General features: G+C 38.2%; 1 protein-coding gene across 3 annotated transcripts in view; it reads left to right on the forward strand.

The window, feature by feature from the left end:
• Nucleotides 1-23,066, forward strand: part of COL25A1 (collagen type XXV alpha 1 chain) — a gene marked incomplete at its 3' end in the record, with an annotated part of 460,030 nt that overhangs the window by 368,057 nt on the left and 68,907 nt on the right. For 2 of the 3 annotated variants that reach the window (XM_079919357.1, XM_079919358.1), the window contains exons 13-17: nucleotides 10,415-10,468; nucleotides 12,421-12,447; nucleotides 15,074-15,118; nucleotides 22,418-22,450; nucleotides 22,879-22,914. In XM_079919357.1, the coding sequence (XP_079775483.1) occupies nucleotides 10,415-10,468; nucleotides 12,421-12,447; nucleotides 15,074-15,118; nucleotides 22,418-22,450; nucleotides 22,879-22,914 (195 nt within the window). The remainder of the gene's footprint in view (nucleotides 1-10,414; nucleotides 10,469-12,420; nucleotides 12,448-15,073; nucleotides 15,119-22,417; nucleotides 22,451-22,878; nucleotides 22,915-23,066) is intronic. The other variant, XM_079919359.1, reaches the window with a different exon arrangement.

The following is a 23,066-nucleotide window of genomic DNA, read 5'->3' on the forward strand; positions in this document are numbered from 1 at the left end:
TATCATGTTTTCTTATTTTAGACATTTGTACTTTTTTTAAAAGCATAATGAAGGTTTGGTTATTAGGTTTAGTTTAGGTATTACTTTAATCAGTTTAGGACCCATTTCAGTAAATTATCTGAAATAGAATATTTTCATTAAGTTTCTGGCTGATAGAAGGGTCTACTTTTTTACTATTGTTCATATTACCAAGTTGGACAAAGAGATTTTAATTTTAGGGAGGGACTTTGCTGACTGGATAAACGAGACAAAACTCCCCTACAGGGATGCCGGTTCTTTGGTGCACAACCAACTCAACAGAAAGCTCAAAGAATTTTCTGTTTCTCTTTCACCAAGTAACAAAGCCTCTGCCTCCGGGAAAGAAACAGAAGAAGCATTAGGCATTGAGTACGCAAGTAGGAGCTAAAAACTACTGAATTGCTCCACATAAGAGAGGGTGAAGCTGAATTCCCAGGATGGTTGAGGAAGGAGGGAAGGAAGGAGGAAGGTGAGGTGGAAGGGGGAGAGAGGAGAAGGCAGAGAGATGAGGAAAGTCAAGTGCTCTGTGATGGGACACCTTTCAGGAACCCCAGGTATTCAATCCTGAGCTCCCAAAAGACCTGAGGAGATGCAGACCTACTAGAGAATGGACTTGAGGACACGGGGAGGGGGAAGGGTAAGCTGGGACAAAGTGAGAGAGTGGCATGGACATATATATACACTACCAAACGTAAGGTAGATAGCTAGCGGGAAGCAGCCGCATAGCACAGGGAGATCAGCTCGGTGCTTTGTGACCACCTAGAGGGGTGGGATAGTGAGGACGGGAGGGAGGGAGACACAAGAGGGAGGAGATATGGGGACATACGTATATGTATAACTGATTCACTTTTTTATACAGCAGAAACTAACACACCATTGTAAAGCAATTATACTCCAATAAAGATGTTAAAAAATTTTTAATAAATAAATAAATAAAATAAAATGAGTCATGTCAAAAAAAAAAGACCTGAGGAGAGTGAATTTCTTGAGGCAACTGGTGAAGAACCAACTGACCCATCTGAATTGGTCTGGGGCAAAACAGAGATGACACATACAGATGTAAGAACTCAAGCAGAGTAGTGGGAAAGCAAATCCTAGACTTCCATAGCTGGTGAAATCGGGACTTGAGGCAAGTTTAATCAGATGTCTGAGGAATCTTTCTTTATGCCACCACTGACATGTTTAGTCCAACAACAACTAATAATAATAATAAAATAAAGTTTAATCCTTTAGATCTGGGAGAGGGTAAGCATTTAATCTCCCTCCACACACTGCATAGAACAAAAGCTGAGCCCCACAGAAGCTCAAGCAATTAGCTCTGTGTCCCAGGACCAGAAGTAGAAAACGTGGGATGAGACTGGAGGCTTCCTGAAGCAGCTTTCTCATTTTTTGCAAAAATTAAAGACAAAAGAAACATAATAAATCTGAATGAGTTCTTTAGACACAAGTTACTCAGATAGAGGAAACACAAGATGGGGAATCGGAAGACCTGGGTTCTAATGTCACATATGCCTCTTTGCAGCTCTTTGCTTCTGGAAAAGGTACTTCCCCTTTCTGAATGTGTTTCTTCATCTATTAAGAATGGCTGGCTTGGTTCCTTTCAACTAAAATATTGCCCTTGGGACTTCCCTGGCAGTCCAGTGATTAAGACTCTGCACTTCCACTGCAGGGGGCATGGGTTCAGTCCCTGGTCGGGGAACTAAGATCCTGCGTACCATGCAGTGCAGCCAAAAAAAGAGAAAAAATATATATATATTGCCCTATTTTGTGAGTGCTTCTGCTTAAGGAGAAGCATTTTGTTAGAATTTTGTTAGAATGAGTTCATGAGGTAAATGATGACACGTGTAAGTTTTCTGGGAAAGTTGAGATGACGTGATAATTTATACAACCAGCATTGCCCCAGCTACTACTTGCCCTTCACTGAGACACATGGGGCGAGGGAAGGAGCAGATGCAAGAGGGGAGATAACCGAATAGATAGAAATATTTCTAATGGCCTGGTCTCTGTACCCACAGGCACAACTGTTGGAGCCTTCAGTCCTCTAGGCGACCACTCTTGCCCTGACAGAGTCCTGGAGGGGCTCAGGGCTTTTCCTTGGCAACAATGAAAGTTCTGCTTATTCCCGGCATCCTGCCCTTTATGGGACTCCTCCCCTCCACTAACTCCCGCTCTTCACTGACCCCGGGCTAGTCCTCTACTTTTCAATTCTGTTTCAGACTGACCTGCGGGACATGGACATGCCACTGCTGGGTTAACATCTCTCCCATCTTTTTCCTGGGTCCCTGTCTCTTTCCTCACCGCTGTCTTTCGCCATAGTCCAGACAAAGAGCCATCTCTTGCCACCAGATTTATAGGTCTTTTCCAGTTTCCCATCAGAAAAGTCTTGCTGTCTTCACCTCTTACTAGGCCTGTAAGGGCTTCACATTTTCATATAGGCTTAATGTATTCGCGTCTCCTGAGTTCATCCATTCCTCCAACATGGATGTACTGAACAATTATTATGTGTTAAGGTACAGTTTCTAGGCAGTGTGGAAAGTTTGTATTCTAGTGGTGGAGAGCGGGTGGGAAATCCGGTCGCCAAGTAAAATACAGAAGACTCAATCAAATTCGAATTTCAGATAAACAACCCATCATTTTTCATGTGATATGTCCATTCAATGTTTGGGATACACTTAATTAAAAATTATTTGTTGTTTATCCGAAATTAAATTTTAGCTGGGTGTCTTGTATTTTTGTTTGCCAAATCTGGCAATCCTGATGGGGGTGACAGAAGAGGAACCAAAAAATTCTCCCTTAGGTGGAAATTAGTGCAGTGGAGAAAGCAAAGTAAGATAATGGGTGGGCATAGGGAGTGGTGGTGTGTGGTGGTGGGTATTCCAGGCAACCCCTGTAATAAGGGGACAGTTGCTCCAAGGCTGAGAAGATGAGAGAGTAAATCCCTGGATATCAGAGGGAAGGTGGTCCACGGGAGAGAAGCCCAAATGCAAAGACCGTGGGCCAACTCCTGCCTAGCATCTTGAAACAAAGAGTTCAATGTGGCTGGAGTGGCAGAAGGTGAGGTCAGAGAAGCAAGGGCCAGACCTTGCAGGGGCCCTTATTCCGAGTGCGATGGGACAGCCTTGGAGAGAACTAAGTGAAGGAATTATCAGTTGACTTGTTGTTAGGAGAATGTTGGAGGCCGGTGGGTGGCATGGAGGTGGGTTAGGAGGTCCCTAGGGTCAGCCTCTACCCCCCGCACCAACTGTGGCTCCCCGGCCCCTCAGCAGCCTCTGCTCCACAGCAGTCCTCCGCTCTCAACCCCACACACACTACCTTCCTTGCAGAGTCCAGTGGTGGATTTTAACTCCACAATGGCGTCTCCATTCTGAAGTCTCGCCGTACGTTGACTTGATTGAATACTGATGTGCTCCTTCCCTGCTTTTAAAGGTTTCTGGTTCATCGCGTCTTCTAATAATTATATAATTTTATGGTTTAAACTAATACTGTTTGATAGAAACATAAAGCAACTCCAAATACAAGTCACATATGTAAATGTGAATTTTCTAGTAACCACATTTTTTAGGTGTTTAAAAAGCAGGTAATACTAATTTTACTAATATGTTTTATTTAACTGAATATATCTAAAACTACCATTTCAATGTCATATAAATTAATATTTTAAGGCTAATAGTATTCACATTATTAATGAGATATTTTACTTTTTTTTTTTTACAACTGAGTCTTCAAAATCGTATTTTATGCTTACATCACATCTCAAAAACTAGCCTTATTTCCAGTGCTAGTGGTACCATATTGGACAACACGGGTTTAAACTCTGCTCATTTTCAAGGTTCATCCCATACCACAGTCTTTATGGCAGGGAAACGGGGCGGGGGGCGGTCAGAGAGAAGTGGGACAATTGCCTAGGGAGCAAATGGGATCCAATAATGTGGGATTGAGAACATTTTTCCATTGAAATTCTAAATACATTGGTGCTAGACATCTGTAAACAACAACAATAAATAAATTACCAAATTATGGTTTAGCTAGTATAAAAATCTAATACGGACTACTCTGATTTCATTATGGCTATGTGGCTTCATTTTTGATGTTTGATTCCAACTTGTCCTTCTACTTTGTGCTATTTAATGCCAGGTTGTACAGTTCTAAATGTATTGAACTATAACATCATCAAAGATTTGCTTCTTCTTGGATGCAGTGATTGACAATCTCCAATATACAAGTGGGTTGTGTTTTAGATTTTACATATATATATATAGAGAGAGAGAGAGAGACAACATATATAGAAAAAAACTGATGCATTAGTTCAGTGGGTCAACCCACACAAACTTATGTAAAAAGGTGGAGCTAAACTGTAATATTATTAGAGTAAACTGGATCTCCCTTAAGTCAAATTTCTTAAACTAGGGGTGTGTACCCCTGGGAGTTCATGGAGGTGGGCTGGAGTACAAAAAGACAAAGGATTTATTTAGAGCATTAATAACACTTGAGGTTTGGGGCAAGGATTCTTGTTTTATAGTTTTGTGTGGTAAAATGCTACATTTCTAGAAATTTCAAGGTAAAATATGGTGGTCATTTTCTACCTCCTACCTTTGTCCAAGTTTCTATTCATCCTCACTGGCATTAGGGGACTAGGGTGGAAGACTAAGCTAAACTGAACTAGAGAGAGAGAAAATAAATATGAATGGAGAGCAGAAACTCCATTTTCCTGACTCTTCCCCAGATAGTTCTAACTGGAAGTCCCTGTGGGCACCTCACTGCCCTCAGAGAATCTTCCTCTACCAAGGGTCATCTACCCAATAGCTACCGAAGCCTCTGAGGCTCTGAAGCCTCATACAGGGTCACCCGCCTCCCCGCCAGGACTACCTGCAGGAGAGAAATGACTGGCAGCTGGTCCCGCTCACCACTTAGGCCACTGAGATCCTTCTATGCGCTGTCACTGTCAGGAAGAAAGGCCCAGTCCCCCCAATGCTTTAGAGAGGTATCAGTGACCAATGCTGCCCGTTTTTAGTCTTTATTTTATTACACACAGGCACCAACCCCACCAACTCCAGTGGTAGGAGAACACCCTTAAGACTGATACCATGTTATGTTCAATATCATTCATTTCATCTGCTGCTGTTTCATGTTCCTTGTACAGTAGTCCCCAGCCCCATCCGCAGGGAATACGTTCTAAGACCCCCAGTGGATGCCTGAAACCGAGGAGGGTACTAAGCCCTATATATACTATGCTTTTTCCTATATGTACATACTTATGATGAAGTTTAATTTAGAAATTAGGGACAGCAAGAGAATGTCTGAATTGCCCAGATTTGGGGCCATTATTAAATAAAATAAGAATTACGTAAACACAAGCACTGTGATACCATGACAGTCGATCAGATAACTTAGTGGCTACTAAAGGACTAACGGGCAGGATACGCTAGACAAAGGGATGATTCACGTCCTGGGTGGGATGCAGCAGAATGCACCAGATTTCATCACGCTACTTAAAACAGCACACAGTGTAGAACTTATGAATTGTTTGTTTCTGTAATTTTCCATTGATATTTTCAGACCTTGGTTGACCATGGGTAACTGAAACCAAGGAAAGCAAAACAGAGGATAAGGGGGGACAATTGTAGTTCTTCTGTTTAGATGAGTTCTTCCTGAAAATGGAGTGCTTAAAGGAAACAAATCTATATTGACAAGGTGAATGTAAAATTATACTATGCTAAAAATTTAAAGCTGTAACCCTTTGTGATTGAAGTGACAGGGAGCAGTATTACTGCTAAATGGCCTGTTTCTCTTTAGCACTCAATTTTGTAGGAAAATGACATTCCTTTCTATTGTTAAGTATTCGTTCAAGTTGCCCCTGAATAGCAGTAACTAAACTAACTGTAAAAGCCTTGGGTGATGTTTTACATTAGAGTTCTAAAGAGCGTTTGGTTTAAAAAAAAAAAAAAGAAAGAAAGAAAGAAAGTAAGCAGCATTATCCTTCTTAAAAGTCAGTTCAACTTATTTTTAGCTTAAATACACTAGGAATAGCCCTAGAATTTAAAGCGTAAGAGAGGAAACTCTATCAGTCTACCTGTAGTTAAGATGTTAGCTGCTCTTTCGCTTCATTGCTATCTTTGGAATGTCCTTAGTAGTTGTGAATATGAGATGCATTCAGAACTAGATGAATAGATTATCCGGTAAGCATGAGACTAGTTCTCACACGCACAAAACCCAATTCCCATTTTTTGGTCTATACTTCTCTGATATATTTCTCTGTATATGTACTTTTTTACTATATTAGGTAGTAAAGTAATATCATTGTAACTTTATTTGAAGAGACCTCATGGTATTTTGTCCTCATATAGCACAAAATATTAATATGACATATGCTTCATTCTTCATTAAGACTTCCCTTTGATTTCTATTTATTATGCCTCTTTATGAAGTGCAAGAAAACTTTGCTCAGAGAAAAAAGTTCCATCTCAATTAGATGTCCTCTTAAGTTGTTTATGTAGATATCTCTTTTCTCACTCAAAGACAAGCTCTCTGGGCACAGGTACCTGTCATGTCTATTTCATCTTTATATCTCATGCAACACTCTGCTCAGAGTAAAACATATAGTAAATTTTCACTAAATGTTAGTTGAATGAATTAATGCCTTCCAGAATCCCACTGCTTGGTCTTGGTACTCAAAGTTGTACAACATTTCATCTGTAACGTTCCTTTAACACAACCTGGGAAACTAAATTTGAATAATAACAGAATGTTCCATAACCTCCTAATCTGAGTTTGAATATATTTCTCTGGTTATAACTTTTTACAAAGGTAAAATGCTACGAGCCATTTTTCCTTTTTATTTTCCCTTGATTCATTCAGAAAACAGCCTTATTCACTTTTTAGCTTTTTGTGTGTGTGGGGGGGGGTGGTGGTACGCGGGCCTCTCACTTCTGTGGACTCTTTCGTTGCGGAGCACAGGCTCCAGACGCGCAGGCTCAGCGGCCATGGCTCATGGGCCCAGCCGCTCCGCGGCACGTGGGCTCTTCCCGGACCGGGGCACGAACCCGTGTCCCCTGCATCGGCAGGCGGACTCTCAACCACTGCGCCACTAGGGAAGCCCCACTTTTTAGCTTTAAGATCTCGCTACATACCTATTTAACCTTACAAGTGATAAACGTAAAACGGCCCCAGTAAATTCTCATTTGTGCTTATTAAAATGGCCACAGACACTTCCCTGTGGAAGTACCACAACTACTAAGCCCATGTACCACAACTACTGAGCCCATGTACCACAACTACTGAGCCTGCGCGCCTAGAGCCCATGCTCCGCAACAAGCAAAGCCACTGCAATGAGAAGCCACCGCAATGAGAAGCCCGCGCACCGCAACAAAGAGTAGCCCCCGCTCACCGCAACTAGAGACAGCCCGCGCGCAGCAACGAAGACCCAATGCAGCCAAAAATAAATAAATTTAAAAAAACAAAATAGCCACAAAAGTAATTAAAATTGTGATATCCAATGCTGATGAAGTTGTGAAAAAGTAACAGAGTGGGTACCTAGAAAAGCAGATAAATCTCAGATCCCTTTTGGAAAGCAACTTAGAAATATTTACATAGATGTTTATTTTAATTTACCTTTAACAGCAAAAATTGGAAACAACCTAAGTATTCAGCAATTTGGGACAGCTTAAACAAATGATCACACCTGACTTTGATAGATGATAAACTATTCACAAGACAATCACAAATACTGTGTAAAAACAAACGTGTGGTATAAAATAATAAAAAATCGGAACGTCAAACTATGTAATAAGCTTACAATTGCTTGAAATATGTAAGCGTAAATTTAAATGACTAGAAGGAAACAGGACAAAATGAAAACAGTTATGATAGAGTGATGGGATTATGGGTGCAATTTTTTGTTTCCTTTTACATTAAAAGATTATTTTAACAAAATATAAAATCAAAGGGAAAAGAAGGCTCAAGTTTTAGTCCCTCGATGTTCATATTTTAAGAAAGATGTTGTGGTGACACCTAAGCAACATTTGTCTTCCTTGCTTCAAAATCTCAGCATGTATTTTGTCTGGTTCCAGGGGCTTAACCATTTTTTTTAAAAAATAATTCTGGCTACCATAGTTATTCTTTGAAAGTCTAAACAAAGTTTGTATTGTTCCCTGGCAGCATCTCGTTTGCATTAAACCATGAGTTACGATATTAGTGCCTCCTGGTGTAAGTTTTTTGAAGAAAGCAGACTCGATAACTCTTTTTCTGGTTGCATAGTAAATGACAGTCCTCTTTCAGGGTGTATTCAATTTCCGTTGGAGTTCTTACCCTTGGTTATGTACAAATGGCTTATCAAAATTTTCTTATAATAGCCATCGTTATTGTAAGCCAACATTTTTGCTATTTTATCGAGGAAAGAGCAAATGATTATAGTGTAACTTTATATAGGAAGCAGAATTTCTTCCATGAGTTAAGACTTTAACAATTACAATAATCCAGTATAAGAGAAAAACATTTTTTGCTCTTCTAGAAAGACACTATTAACTTCACATTGCTTAGTTTATCTGGTAGGTGAACAAAAATCATCTTTATAGAAGTTACATTTAATTCAGGTCTGTATACATTCTGGAAGGTCATTTATAAACGGGGAGTATAAACCAAATGATAATAAGGATAGAAATATTCTTCATCAACTCTCCCAGTTTCGAGATGCATTCATTCATTCAGCAATGCATCATTGTACCAAAAACACAACCTCTTAAGGCAGAGTTGTGTAAATCTGGAAAAATTACTTTACCTCTCTGTGCCTTAGTTTCTCCATCTATTAAATATAGATAAAGATAGTACTTACCTTATAGAAATTTGTGAGAATTAAGTGAGTTAATGAATATAAAGCTACTGGAACTTAAGAAATGTTGCTGTTTTACTAATGTAAGTGTTCTTGAAGGTGAGACCACAAATACTAAAATGGCACAATTTCTGCCCTCCAGACCATCTAGAAAACATTCTTAAAAAATCAACTTGGTTTGCCGTTAGCCTAAAACTGCTCTAAAAATTAAAGTCAATTTTTTTTAATCAACTAAGTAGCAACTTTTTTTTTTTTTTTTTTTTTTTTTGCGGTACGCGGGCCTCTCACTGCCGTGTCCCCTCCTGCCGTGGAGCACAGGCTCCGGACGTGCAGGCCCAGCGGCCACGGCCCACGGAATCCTCCCGGACCGGGGCACGAACCCGCATCCCCTGCATTGGCAGGCGGACTCTCAACCACTACACCACCAGGGAAGCCGCTAAGCAGCAACTTTTTAACCCTCAGGGGAAAGAAACTTGCCGAGAAGTTGAAGCACATAATAAATGGCTTTGGGAATGTTTTTAAATGAAAATGAAATTCTAGTTGCTCTACGTTTGAGCTACACGGAAGTATTAAAAGCTACACTTTCTTTCTTCTCCCAATTTTACTGAGATACATTGGACACATGACATTGAATTCGTTTTAGGTGTACAACATAATGGTTTGATACATGTATATACTGTGAAATGATTACCACAGTAAGTTTGGTTAACATCCATCATCTCACATAGTTACACTTTTTTTTTTTCCTTGTGATAAGAACTTTTAAGATCTACTCTCTTAACAACTTTCAAATATACCATACAGTATTGTTAACTACAGTCGTCATGCAGAATATCTTTCCTTTGCTTCTGAGCGCAAGAGACTTCCGCTTTGGAAAACAATTGCTGGTTCAGAGTCTAGAAAGATTGATATACGTCATCATCTTTCTGAAATGGAAAATCCTTCTAGCTAATAGCCATCATCTTTTTCTCAAATGCCTATCACTCAATATGACAATGAAAACCACAACTCCTAATGTTTATTTTAAGTATATTTACAGTGAAACTGGAAAGAGAAATCAAAGCCATTTTTACTTTTGTGTCAAATGTGTCTAAATGAGTTAAGTAGATGTTCAAAGGTGTGTATATTCTTCAAGATTTAGGTTTGAAGATGCTCATTTGCTTAAGTCTAATAAACAGAATGATTTAGTCTCTATTTTCCTGAGCTGATGAAGCACTTGAAAGTTCTCCATCAAGAAAGTCTTAAATTTTCAGATGTCTTTTACTCATTCAACAAATATTGTACCTAGCATATACCTAGCTATATGTACCTAGCATCATGCTAGATATTCATTTCCATTGGTAATTTGCTTTAACTTTCTCAGTGGAGAAAAGACTCAACACAAGGAAATTAGCCCTCTTGTATCCTCGGTCCCTAGCACATAGAATTTTGGACCAAACAAGCTAACTTGTGTAACTAGTCTAACATACTATGTACTTCTTGAGCATTATTGGATGGTTATATCCTCTAATGAGCTATATAATGTGCTGATTTTGTCTGTTTTATTTAGTAGTATCTATTTTATATTTTGAGGGTGAACCCGGGTTGCCTGGAGCAGTAGGACAGAATGGAATACCAGGGCCAAAGGTTAGTACAAAGAAAACCAAGCAGAATCACTTGAGGCATGAGTTTTCATGAGATTGTAAGCTGTTACACTTTTTTTATTGCCCACTGGTTTTACTTGGATGGAATTTTTTGTCAATAATATAATACACTATAGTATAAAACTTTGTGACTAAAGAATAAGTGATGTTTGTGATTAGCATTAAAAATGCAGAGAAACAGTGTACGATATGTCTAAATTTTTATTTCTGGGATACTTAAATAACATGAGAAAGCCTGTGTTTCAAATGTGAGTTTGTCATTCTACCACTTAATGAACATATGACAACATAGGCCATGTCCATACTGCCAACATTTGCATAATATTTACAAGATGTACTAAAGATGTTCACAGTGCCACTGTGACTTTTCCTCAAGATTTGGCCACCTCCAAGGCTTACACAACCTAACCAGTTAATCAAATGAAGAGCATAATAAAAATGTGGCATGTTTGAAATTTAAAAATGGATGTAGTCTGAATTACTAAGTAGGGAAAAAATGTAATCGAGTTTTTTGGGGGGTTCCAAATTTCCTTTGTTTTTGAAGAACAAATTAATCTTAAATATAAAAAGATTGGTGACAGTTTAGTTTAAACCAAATAGGCAGACAAATCCCAAGTCCTTTGATGAGTGACCATCCCTTGAAGTACAAAACTAATGTCTAATCCCATCAGCTGTGCTGGTGTGTATCCATTGCCACAGATGCTTGTCAGCTGATTTTACAGATCACGTTGCTATTGACAGGAGCCTAGGACAGACCTAAAATTTATAGACCTGTCTTTTGTCCTGCAGGAGAGGAAAGAAAATATTCCTTCTGGGACGACAGCCATTTTCCTGTCTTCTTCCCTCTCTTGCTCCATGCTAAAAAGCCAAATGATAGGAGTTAATGCTTAATGTATGTTCTCGGTACTATTCTTCTGTTGCCTAGCGACCATCAGGATGGCTGCTGAGCAGTGAAAGGTAACCAGAAATTCAGAAAGCCAAAGGGTCAGGCGGAGTTTCAGGGAGTGAAAAGAGTGTTGCCTTCAAACAGACTTCTTGAGTGAATTATAATTTAAAAAAACACAATAAGCACCTTAAAAATCATTTTTAAAGTAGTCTGATCTTATTGCAACACTTTCTCAAGCTTTTCTTAAGAGGAATATTATCATAATGTGTGTGATTTGCTTTAGATTTACTCTCTGACTCTGTCCCCTGTCCCTTCCTGGGTAAAGTGAAAATGAGATTCTTTTCAGAACACAATTTTGCATGTTAGTCCTTGTACTGTCATGGTCATCATTTTGAGTAAAGACATCTCTCCTAAACTCACTTAGAGTCTGCCCCAGTATAGTATCTTTTCTGAAAAAAACTAATGCCTCCTAAAGTACACCTAACTTGGAACATAGTGGTTAACAACAGATTGAAGAGAGTTCGTGACATTGTGAAGGGGTCCAAGTTCAGGCCTTAGTCACATCAGGGGAAGGCAGATTAGAGAACTACACTGGTACTCTGACCCCTGAAATAATCCGTGCACCAGGGGCTGCTTTGAATGGAAGAGTTCATTGAAGGATGTAAGTAAATAAACTCACCTTACTGAGTCTGAGTTTGAGCAGAATAAAGTGTCATAATCTCAGGAGCCTCTTGAGACGTTGATTTGCCACAACATTTTTCTCCTTAGTGCCCTAAAAGCCGGGTTTGGGCTGGTCATCTTAAATATCTTTCTTTAGTCCTCGAAAGCAAAGAACTAAAATTACATTTGCTATTGATATCCATACTCAGTGCTCTAGGAAACTTGTCTTAACCTTTTGTTTTTATATAGCAACTATATATTGCCAAAATAGAACATGTCATGTATAATTTATCTATTAATAGTATGTTCAATATCTGATTTTGTTTAGTGTTGATTGATTAGGTGTTTTATAATTTAATATGTCACTCAATCTTTGTTCTTTTGCCCAGGGACAACCTGGAGAACGAGGAGAAAAGGTGAGAATGATTCTGCTGATTTTTATTTTTTTTCCCCAAAGAGGTACCAAACTGAACTGTATTTATGTGTGGTTGGATAGGCAGATACAGGTATACAAGCATACCTTGGAGATATTGCAGGCTCCGTTCCAGATCACTGCAATAAAGTGAATATTGCAATGAAATGAATCACACGAATTTTTCAGTTTCCCAGTGCATATAAAAGTTACGTTTACGCTATACTGTAGTCAGTTAAGTGTTCAATAGCATTATGTCTAAAACACAACGTGCCTGCCTTAATTGAAAAATGATGCTGGTTGCCACAAATCTTCAATCTGTAAGGAATGCAGTAGTATCTTTGAAGTACAATAAAGCAAAGCACAATAAGACAAGGTATGCTTAGTTATATAGATGTAGATAGATATAATGACCACTGTTTTTGCAAACTGCTAATTAGTGGAAGGAGAAAATAGTGTAATTCTTATATATGTATAGAAGTTTGGGTAAAAAAGATTTAAAGAAATGGAGGAGAAGGGTGCAAATTTAAACATTCTATGTCAGGCTTTTAAATGACTTTCAAAAAATCCCTAGGCCTGCAAAATTTCTGTTCTACCTATTTGTTAATGCCACTCCAGTACTTTTCTAAGCATCCGTCTCTCTCTCTACTACTTCTTAGGTCAGTAGGTTAAAGGGATACAGATGTTTACCTACAGCAAATACACTGAAAGTTGTCCCAAAAAGAATTCCCATAAAACCCAAAAAGAGAAGCAAAAGGAGAAGCAGAGTGCATATGTTAAATTTCTCTTAGACAAACATCCTTCCTTACTGCTTTGGGGGAGTTCTCATGCTATGTCCTTTACCAGTGTTTGAGAAGTATGCCATCTCTGCAGGCAGCTACCAAGATACCACATAATGCCCTTCATAAGTGATACGATCTTTCTGACAAATCAGTATCATCACCGCTAATCCCCAAAGAGGTACATCTACAGATCCAGCAAGCTTCATGAACATAACTGTATTTTTGAGCTGTATTTTACAACTGTATTCTTGTAAAACAAAAGTAAAAAGACATTTATTTAAATGGAAGGAGAGCAGAGCAGAGAGGCAACTCAGTCAAACCCTTCACTTCATGGCCACTCTGAACCAGTTTTCCTAATAAGAAAGTTTGTTTTGTTATTTAATAAAGGGATGTCCAAGCAATTTTTAAAAGTGTGCTAATGAGCTGCCTATCAAAGATCCCCCATAACTTATGATCAGTATATTTATTTGGCTTCCAACCAGCTCATGGTAATTAACCTGAAATGAATTAGTCATCAGATGACTCTTTTGTGTAGAAATTAAGGAGGGAAAAGGAGCAGTGCCAGCACCATTCCAGGGACTCATCAGATAAAACTGCTCAGGCTCCCAGGCTGCTGTGCTGTCCCCGTCACCATAAAAGAATGCCTGAGCAGGATAGCCTCATGCTTATTTGAAACAAGAAAAGAAAGTGAAGAGAAAAGGTTAAACTCTCCCTCCTTCACCACCCCTCCTTCTCCCAGGGAAACCATCATCAGTAGCTTCTCTCTTATTTTACGGAAAATTTTAAATGATAGAAGAGTGACCTCTTACGCAGCTGGACAGAAGGGTATTCCAGCTTACGGAATGTATGAACAATAATGCATTGTTATTGCTAATGATTATCATTAACAACTTATGATGTGTCAGATACTGTCCCAGTTGCTTTAGACACAGTAATTGTTTATTTCTTATAACCCCATAAAATATTCTTGCCCTTACGTTGCACATGAGAAATTTGATGTAAAGAGAACTTCATTTGCCCAGTAGGGCCTGGATCTGGGCTCCAACTCTCTGGCTCCAGAATTCATGACGTTTCCACTAGAGCATTCTATAAGACTTAAAGAATTTAGAATTTAAGAAAGCAAAGCATGGATAATAAACAAATGACTTTTTTCCTAAAGCACTGCTTGTGGGTAGAAAGATATCAGTGAGGGAATAGGCATAGGAGCTCTCACAAATAACAAAGGAAGCATAAACTCCCCAATTTATTTTACTATAATTTTTAAAAATTTTCTAATAAGATATAAAACATTTATTTCTCAAATGCAAAACACTTAGGCCCAGATAACTCAATGCTCAGTGCAGCAGTTTTGAGGGCTGGGTCATGCACTTGGAGGGCCTGGAGATTTGAGATGCGTAGGATTCACAGATTGAAGGGAAAGGAGAAGGCAGGACTCCAGGTGGCAGGAGTGGGACAAGGAAGGAGACAGAAAGGGTAAGGCACACGGCATATTGAGGGAGTCAGGAGAAAGCCTTTGTTAGAGTGACTCTTTGAGCAGAGAAAAGAGAAAGAGTTAAGGTGGCCAGAATAGGCTATTAGTGCCAGAATAAGCTATTAGAAGTCAGAGAAATTACCTTCTGTTATTATCGTGGAGTAGTTTAAAACTATTTAGCCATGTTCATTGTAATAACATTTATTTGGACTAGTTGATATCAGGCAGCTGGTCACGTAAAGTACATTAGCTCTGTAGAACATTTACAACAGATTTTAATAGATAGTGCCTATGAAAGGAAACTTAAAATAATGAAAAGTACTCTTTGCTGAATGTCACCAATATATTTTACATGTATTGCTTTTTTCCCCTCCTAGGGAGATGCTGGAGAGAATGGCCCCAAAGGTGATACAGGTGAAAAGGTACAGTGTTGCGAAATATGAAAGAGTATGTGTATGAGCAAGAATATTATTTCATGTACGTGAAAATGGAAGATCAGAGATAATTCTACACAATTAGAAAACTTTTAAATATTTAATGTATAAAAGGTGGTTATTCCACCAGCTCCTAGCTACAAATTTAAATATTTTAAAAGTAAAATGCTATGTCAAAAATTCTAGAAAATGCGTAATTGGGTTTCTAGTAATATGACTTTCAAGACAAAAAGAAACACACCACTATTTCTGTGTAAATGGAACACTCCCTTTATACACAGAGATATAAAAATAGAGTTCCTAAAGTGATTCCATTTGTCCCGATTTTAGGATAGAAGATTGCAGAGGATTCGGAGGGGATGTAAGAGTTTGATAATCAGCTAAAGTCAGTTGATTAGAGCCTCTCATGCAGCCTTGAAAATTTGCTTCAACTTGAAATCTACTAGATCCAGATATTTTGTCAGCCTTTGTATTCTCTCTTTTTTTTTTTTTTTTCTTTTTTGGCCTTTAAACCATTATTAGCACTTATATTGCGGTGGTCTTTTGTTCATCTTCCTACCTCCTGTCTTTTTTTCCTCAGTCTATTGAAGTTTTTGCTTGGATTCTTACTTCACACACATCTCTGACATAGGAAGGACATTTTTATTTCATTTGTGCTATATGTTAAGAATTAAGAAAAAGATCTTTTAAGAAACTAAAAATGGAATAGTCAGATTTAATTTAAATCAGGCTAATTGATGAAACAAAGAAAGACTCATTTAGGCTTGTAGTTGAGAATAAGAATACTCTACTTTGAAAGTTATTATGGTACAGATGGACAGTTGTTAGTCATAAAAACATACCCATAAAGTAAAGAGAAATTTGTCTTCCTCATTCTTATAAATATTAATATAAATATGGCATGGGTGGTAGGGAGAAATTAATGGTAGGAATAAATGAATGTCACCGAGTAGCAACTGTGTTTGTATTCAAGAGGTAGTCTAGAAATTAGAGTGAACTCTCAGTTTCTTGTAGACCAGGGTTTCTCAGCCTCTGCACTACTGACATTTTGGGCTGGATAATCCTTCTTGAGGGAGATGTCAGATGTCTAGCCTCGTTCCTGGCCTCTGCCCAGCGGATGCCAGTAGCATCTCCGAGTCGTGACAACCAACACTCTCTCCAGAGGTTGCCAATTGTCCACTGGGGAACAAAATCATCCCTCACTGAGAACCACTGCTGTAAACCCATTTTATTTATCTGTCAGATTTAAGTATCATGCTGCAATCCACCATGACATGAGTATGTTTAATACTAATGGGACCAGTGATATACCTCTATGACTTCTTGAAGTCAAAATTAAAAACCCTAGGTATATAAACATAGATATTTTATTTACCTTTGTTGTGTTTGCTTAAAAGCAGGAGTCAGCAAACTTTTCCTGTAAAGGGCCAGAAAATAAATATTTTAGGTTTTGTGGGCCATATGGCGTCTGTCACAACTACTCAACTCTGTCATTGTAGCATGACAGCAGCCATAGACAATATGTATACATATGAGAGTGGCTCTATTCCAATAAAACTTTATTTCTGGACACTGAAATTTTAATTTCATGTGGTTTTCAAATGTCATGAAATATTATTCTTTTTATAATTTTGTTAACCGTTAAAAATGTGAAAACCACTCTTAGCTCTTGGGCCACACAAAAACAGGTGGCTAGCTGGATTTGGCCCTCGGGCCATAGTTGCCAACCTCTGTTTAAAGAAAGGAAATCTTCTAAACAGAGAGCAGTTTCTCCAAGTGAAAACCATTTATGCCAAGTCTGAGCTACGCCTGTGTGGATTTATGTAGAGAATTTTAATCTTTAGAATATGTATTTTTAGAGCTTAATTTTTGAATGTAGGCCAATAGTTTCTTTAATCACACGTTTTTAAAATTTAATATTGCAATAGTAAAGCAACTTTTTTTTCTTTGTAAAAGCTAAATTCATCTCAAAGGAATACGGTTCTTATTTTTTATATTAACACAAATCATTTACCATGCTGACTCACACATAGTAAACTCTCAATAAATGTTAGCTTTCTTACCACATGGAAATGGAAATCAACCAGATTGGTTATTTTTCTTTTTTATCAAAAAGTTTTATTAGTCAACTGAAATTAAGTTTGAGAAATGCTTCAGTTAAAACAGAAATCATTTCTATAAATTTTCAGTGAGTCTAAACAGGGGATTGTAAATAGGAATCTGTAACATATAATACGTAATCTGACCTGTAGCATTCATCCCCAAGAACGCTGTAATTGGAATATAATTTTTGATGTGTTTTTTAAACATTTCCTGCTTCTGTCACATAATTTGTTTCCAGCATGTTAGAAACACTCTTCTCATGGCCTTTGGGTTCAGTATGTGAAACCCATTCATCATTTACCAAGTTTGAGATGTAAAATCAAAAAAATGCTTCTTTTCTGCCATTGATGTAGTAAATTACGTCATTGGCGATTCACTTTAATAGGATTTTTTTCCTTGTGATCCAACTAGGTGCTTTTGGATGGTAAAGCAATCTAAGCCTTTCCAGACTGGTCATCTGGAAATGCTGTGGGACTGTAAAAACCTCTGGGCTGGGTTTTCTCTGTGGCCAGAAGCTACGATGAACTCTAGAATTAAGAATGACCTGCCAAAGACTGATTTTAATCATGTGTGGAGTTACTACGGGAAGGTTATGTTCTGCTCTTTGGAGTGTTAATCCCACCAACTAATGTAGAAATGCATTTCTTATCTATTATCCCAGCACTTGAAAGTAAGTGTTGGTGCAGACCACTGAATGGTTCCATCATGCCACTCTATTATTCACAACCTTATCTGTTCGTTTAGAAATTTCACATTCTTTCTTTTTTTTTTCCTGAGCATTTTTTTAAAACTTTTTTATTTTATATTGCAGTATAACCAATTAACAATGTTGTGATAGTTTCAGGTACACAGCAAAGTGACTCAGCCATACTTATACATGTATCCATTCTCCCCCAGACTCCCCTCCCATCCAGGCTGCCACATAACATTGAACAGAGTTCCCTGTGCTCTACAGTAGGTCCTTGTTGGTTATCCGTTTTCAATATAGCAGGAAGCTTCACTTTCTTGGTATTGCCTGTCTGTGTCTTCATTTTTCTTTTCTCCCCCAATCTCCATTTCTATAAATAACCTGCCTTCTTACTTTACACCTGCAGAGCATCTTTGATTTGCATCCTCAGAGCCTTTTCAGAAGCGACACCCATATTTGGAGCCACCCACCAAATTGCCTTTTCTTAAGATCACATAGGAAGGCTTTTCTTTTGGGCATAGGGCCTTCTCCAATTTAGCACATATGATGCTTCCCTTAGCTTAGAATACTCTTCTCTGTCCACCTCCACCTCCTCATGTTCTCATCCTATTCCTGTCTACTGAGACCTGGATTCATTAAGTCATTTCCCTGGGGCAGCCTTTCAGTCTCCCTGGACTGTCTCTATTACCCTCTATTTGCTCCCAGAGCACTCTCTATGATCCCTTTCATAACCCTTATCACAATTTATTGTAATTCCTTGTTTAATTGGGCATCCAGCTCACTGGAAAAGAAAAAACAAACAAATAAACAAACAAAAAACTATAAGTTACCAAACTGTTCTATTCCCAACACCAATCCAATTTCCTGGCATGTAATAGGAAGATAATAAATATTTATTGAATGAAAAACCTTAAAAAATTTTTTTTTTTTTTACTTTCATCTGCTTCTTATTTTCGTTGAATGGTAGAACTTTTTCCTGTACCATGCATTTGTTTATCATGTCTTCTGTGGTGACACAAAATTTCCCAACATGACAATTTCTTCCTATCCCAGACTTTTTTGTACGTGGAAAGAAAGAAAAGGAAAGTAGCTTTTATGCATTCAATCAATAATATTTTTGAATACATATATTTGTGTACATATATACTATATACATATATACAAATGATTACAGTAGTCCTTCGGTATCTCCAGGAGATTGGTTCCAGGATCCCTGCAAATACCAAAATCCTAGCATGTCCCTTATATAAAACGGGCTAGTATTTGCATATAACCTATGCGCATGCTCCCATATTCAACTGACCCTTAAATAATGCGGGGCTTAGGAGTGCTGAGACTCTGCCAGTTGAAATCAGGGTATAATTTACAAACGGCCCTCCTTATACTTGGTTCCTTCACATCCCTGTTTTCTCCGTATCATGGTTCCCCATCTGCCGAATTCAACCAACTGCAGATCATCTGGTACTGTAATATTTACTGTTGAAAAAAAATCCACATATAAGTGGACCTTTGCAGTTCAAGCCTGTGTTGTTTAAGGGTCAGCTGTACTACAAAGCTTCTCTAGATTACTTATGATACCGAATACTATGTAAACAGTTGCCAGGCACACAGAAATTTAAGTTTTGCTCTTTGGAATTTTCAGGAATTTTTTTCTCAAAAGATTTTTAGTCCAAGGTTGGGTGAATCCGCAGATGCAGAACCCAGGGATACGGAAGGGTGACTCTATCATAAGCACAGGACAAGGGCAGGGTTTGAAACAGCATTGTTCGCTTTATCGCCCTAGCTCCTAGTATCCCTGCATCCAGAACGTGGTTGGCACATAATCGATGCTCAATAAATATTTATTGAATGAATTAATGACTGATAGAAATATCACCACATTCACTTTATTTCACATAGACTTTAGTAACACATAAATATAATTACATACCAAATGTTGTGCTTGAAAATAATCACAGCCAAAACCAAAAACTCTGTACTTGAATGGTCAATAGCAAAGTCAAATTCATTTACCTCAAGTATCTTCTCAAAGTATTTTTTGCTTTACGATTTACCCTGTGGAAACTTTTATTTTCAAACCAACTGATTTGTGAAGCTAAGGGTATACTTAGAGAGACACAGTTGGGGTTTTTTTTCCTACTTTAATCCTGTATTCATTTTCACTTTTAGAGGAATGAGGATTATAAACACTGACTTTTATTTTCACTACTTGCAGCATTATCCTTTAAAATGTTTAACTTAGGAATGTCTTCCAGCAATTGCCTTGCCACTTAAAAGTTATAAAAATTCCTTGAGATTTCACAGTTCTAATTTTTGAAAAGAAAGTTGATATGTCAGTCATAGTTGTCCATCAAATGAAACTGCTCCAGTTTCCACAAATAAATCAGGCTTCCTGGAAACTGTCCTTTCCTTCCCATCCACTTTCTCTGAGAACTAAATCTAGTCCTTTTTCTCGTTACTGGATTATCCAGTCACTTTTCATTAAAACACTGGAAAAAAAAGTGTTTAAACTACAGTTAATACAAGCAACTTCCTTTTATTTATAAGTTTACTAGAACCATTGTGCCCTGTTGCCAGAATGAGATAAACCAATAATTCTTTTCTTATTCCAATAAAAAGAACATGGCAATAGAATTCAGGAAGTCCAAAATTCACTTAGGCTCAAGTTGCTTCAATTTCCTCATCTATTGAGTAAAAATAGTAATATCTGCCCTATCTCTTGGGAGTCTTGTGAGGTATAAATAAGATGAAAAAGGGGGCTTAGAAAAGTCAAAATTGCTTTTATAAATACAAAGGTCTCATTGTGCAAAATACTGATTCATTGGTGTTGATGGCTTTCAGACAGACTTGATTTAGTGGAAACAGAAATAAGTATTATTTTGTTAGCCACATTGATTTCGCTGCCCACTCGGAACTCAATTGATTATTAGTGATGGGGAAAAGAAACCAGTATCATTTTACAATAAGACAGTGTTTGGTATCCTGTTCTCTATGTTTTGTCACGTTTTAATTTTTCCTTGAGTAGTAGCCATTACAGATGTCAAAGAAACTCGTATGTTTCCTCAAATGAGTTAATTTATTATTTCCTCCTCCTTCTTAAGCTTTGTTTTTCTTCCCAAAGGTTTTTTTTTTTTTTGATTCTTGACTGCTTGCTGAACATATTCTTTCTGAGATTTGTTCATTTATTCACCATATACGTATCCAGCATATTTTATGCAGACACTGAATAAAAATAGACCCTGAACCTGCCCACAGGTGGCTGATCATCTAATGGAGGGACAAGAAAAGAATAGGCAGAAAACATATATACGTAATCCATATGCAGTGAGCTTGCAGGACTTGAACAGATGCTGCAGAGTGAGACGTGGATGTGAGGGGCATGTGTCTAGGTTGTTCAGTGAGGGGTTGAGGCAAAGCCACTTAAGACCTGAACAAAGAGACCTGCCAGCTGTGGGGAGAAGAGAGAGAAACTGAGGGAGAGGGGCAAGTACCTCATGTGTAGAGGCCTGAGGTGTATCTCCATCTCTAAATGAGATTGATGAGCAGCTCTCTAAACCTAGAACGAGGAAGTAGACCCCTAGAGCTCTGTGAGCCCTTGCACAGATAGGACAGCTGAGGAAACCCCAGTATGTGCTGTCCTCCTTGTGGCTGTTTCTGTTTTCTCAAATGACTACGTTTTCTCCCTTTTATTTTCCTTGTAGCATGTTTATGGGACAGAGGACTAGAAGGAACTGGAAAATCTAGGCCCTTGTCTGGCCTCGTATCAGAAATAAGCAGCCACCTGTGTATTTAGAGCACATTTGCCTTAAGAATGTAGTCACACTCGGTGAAATCCGGATGGAATACAATGCCTTTCAGAAAACCAGATTCTGTCTCAGGATTTTCTCTCAGATCTTCCTTGTGTCCCTGTCACCCACAAGTCATCCATCATCCTGTAACTTTCCGGTGACTGCCTTACAATGAAATAAGTGTAGAGCTAGAAAAAAACGTGCTGGTCATAACGGTGACGGTGCTTCATGAGGAAAACAAACTGACCGGCGGCGTGGCTTTTTCCAACTCAACACCATTAACCCTTTGACTTCATCTGTTGAACCCTGACTTTCTGAAGACTGAAAGGGTCAGGGAACTCCTAGTAAATGATAGCCAGTGACATTAATAAATTCCTGAAATAGAGAAAACTGAAATTCCAGATCCACTAATATATTGCTTTAGAATACAATTTTAGCACTGTATCAAGGGAAGAGATCCATATTTATATTTATTTCAAGGAATGTAGTCCTTATGTATTTTGCAAAGTTTTATTTTTAGAAAGTATATTGTTTATCTTGGAAATTACTGACATCTTAGCCATATTGATACAAAATCTTAGGGAGCATAGTTCAGCCCATTAGTCATGGGATTTCCTTAGGCGCTTCTGTAGATAACAGCTCTCTATGTGTTTGTGTGTTTCCTATTCCCATCACTTGTAGAATAATCTCTCATGGGTTTCATTTTAGGGTGACCCTGGATCATCCGCTGCAGGAATTAAGGTAACTATAGCCTTGCAAGTGTTTGTACCCCAGGAGTTACAGCTTTGACTTTTATAAGTCTCTTGTTTCCCCTTCCCTTTTACCAACTTTGATGGTTCTAACTCTGTTCCTATATTACTGCAATAATCAGCTTCTAGACACAACACGGAGTATCTGCTAGAAATCTCTGATAAAGGCTTAAACAAGAGGTCTTGCCTTTTCTTCCCTTTCTGATTAGTTTTTATGGAAATGTGGATTTGTATGTGAGCTTTAGGTATATTTACAGCAAAAAAAAAAAAAATGTTCATATGTCTGGTAGGATGTAGAACAACAGAATAAAGTGAATGAAATGCATGTGTCATCGGGGAGGCTGAAAGTGTCCAAGGGCCTAAGGCTTTTGGAAAATTCTTATAAGACTGCCCTTTTCATCTTTGATTTTCTTTGGCCAGGGAGAGCCCGGAGAATCTGGTCGTCCAGGGCAAAAGGTAAATCCCTATTCTGGTGTGTTCTTTCTATTGTCTTATAGTCACCATTTGACTGTGTTTGCTATCACTGTGTAATATGAGAACAATTACTGAAAATGATGCCGTTTTCATGCCTTACACGCAGAGTGTTTTTGAGTGTTTTTCATTTTAAA

The sequence above is a fragment of the Stenella coeruleoalba genome (genome assembly GCF_951394435.1).
Source record: "Stenella coeruleoalba genome assembly, chromosome: 4".
NCBI classification, from domain to species: domain Eukaryota; kingdom Metazoa; phylum Chordata; class Mammalia; order Artiodactyla; family Delphinidae; genus Stenella; species Stenella coeruleoalba.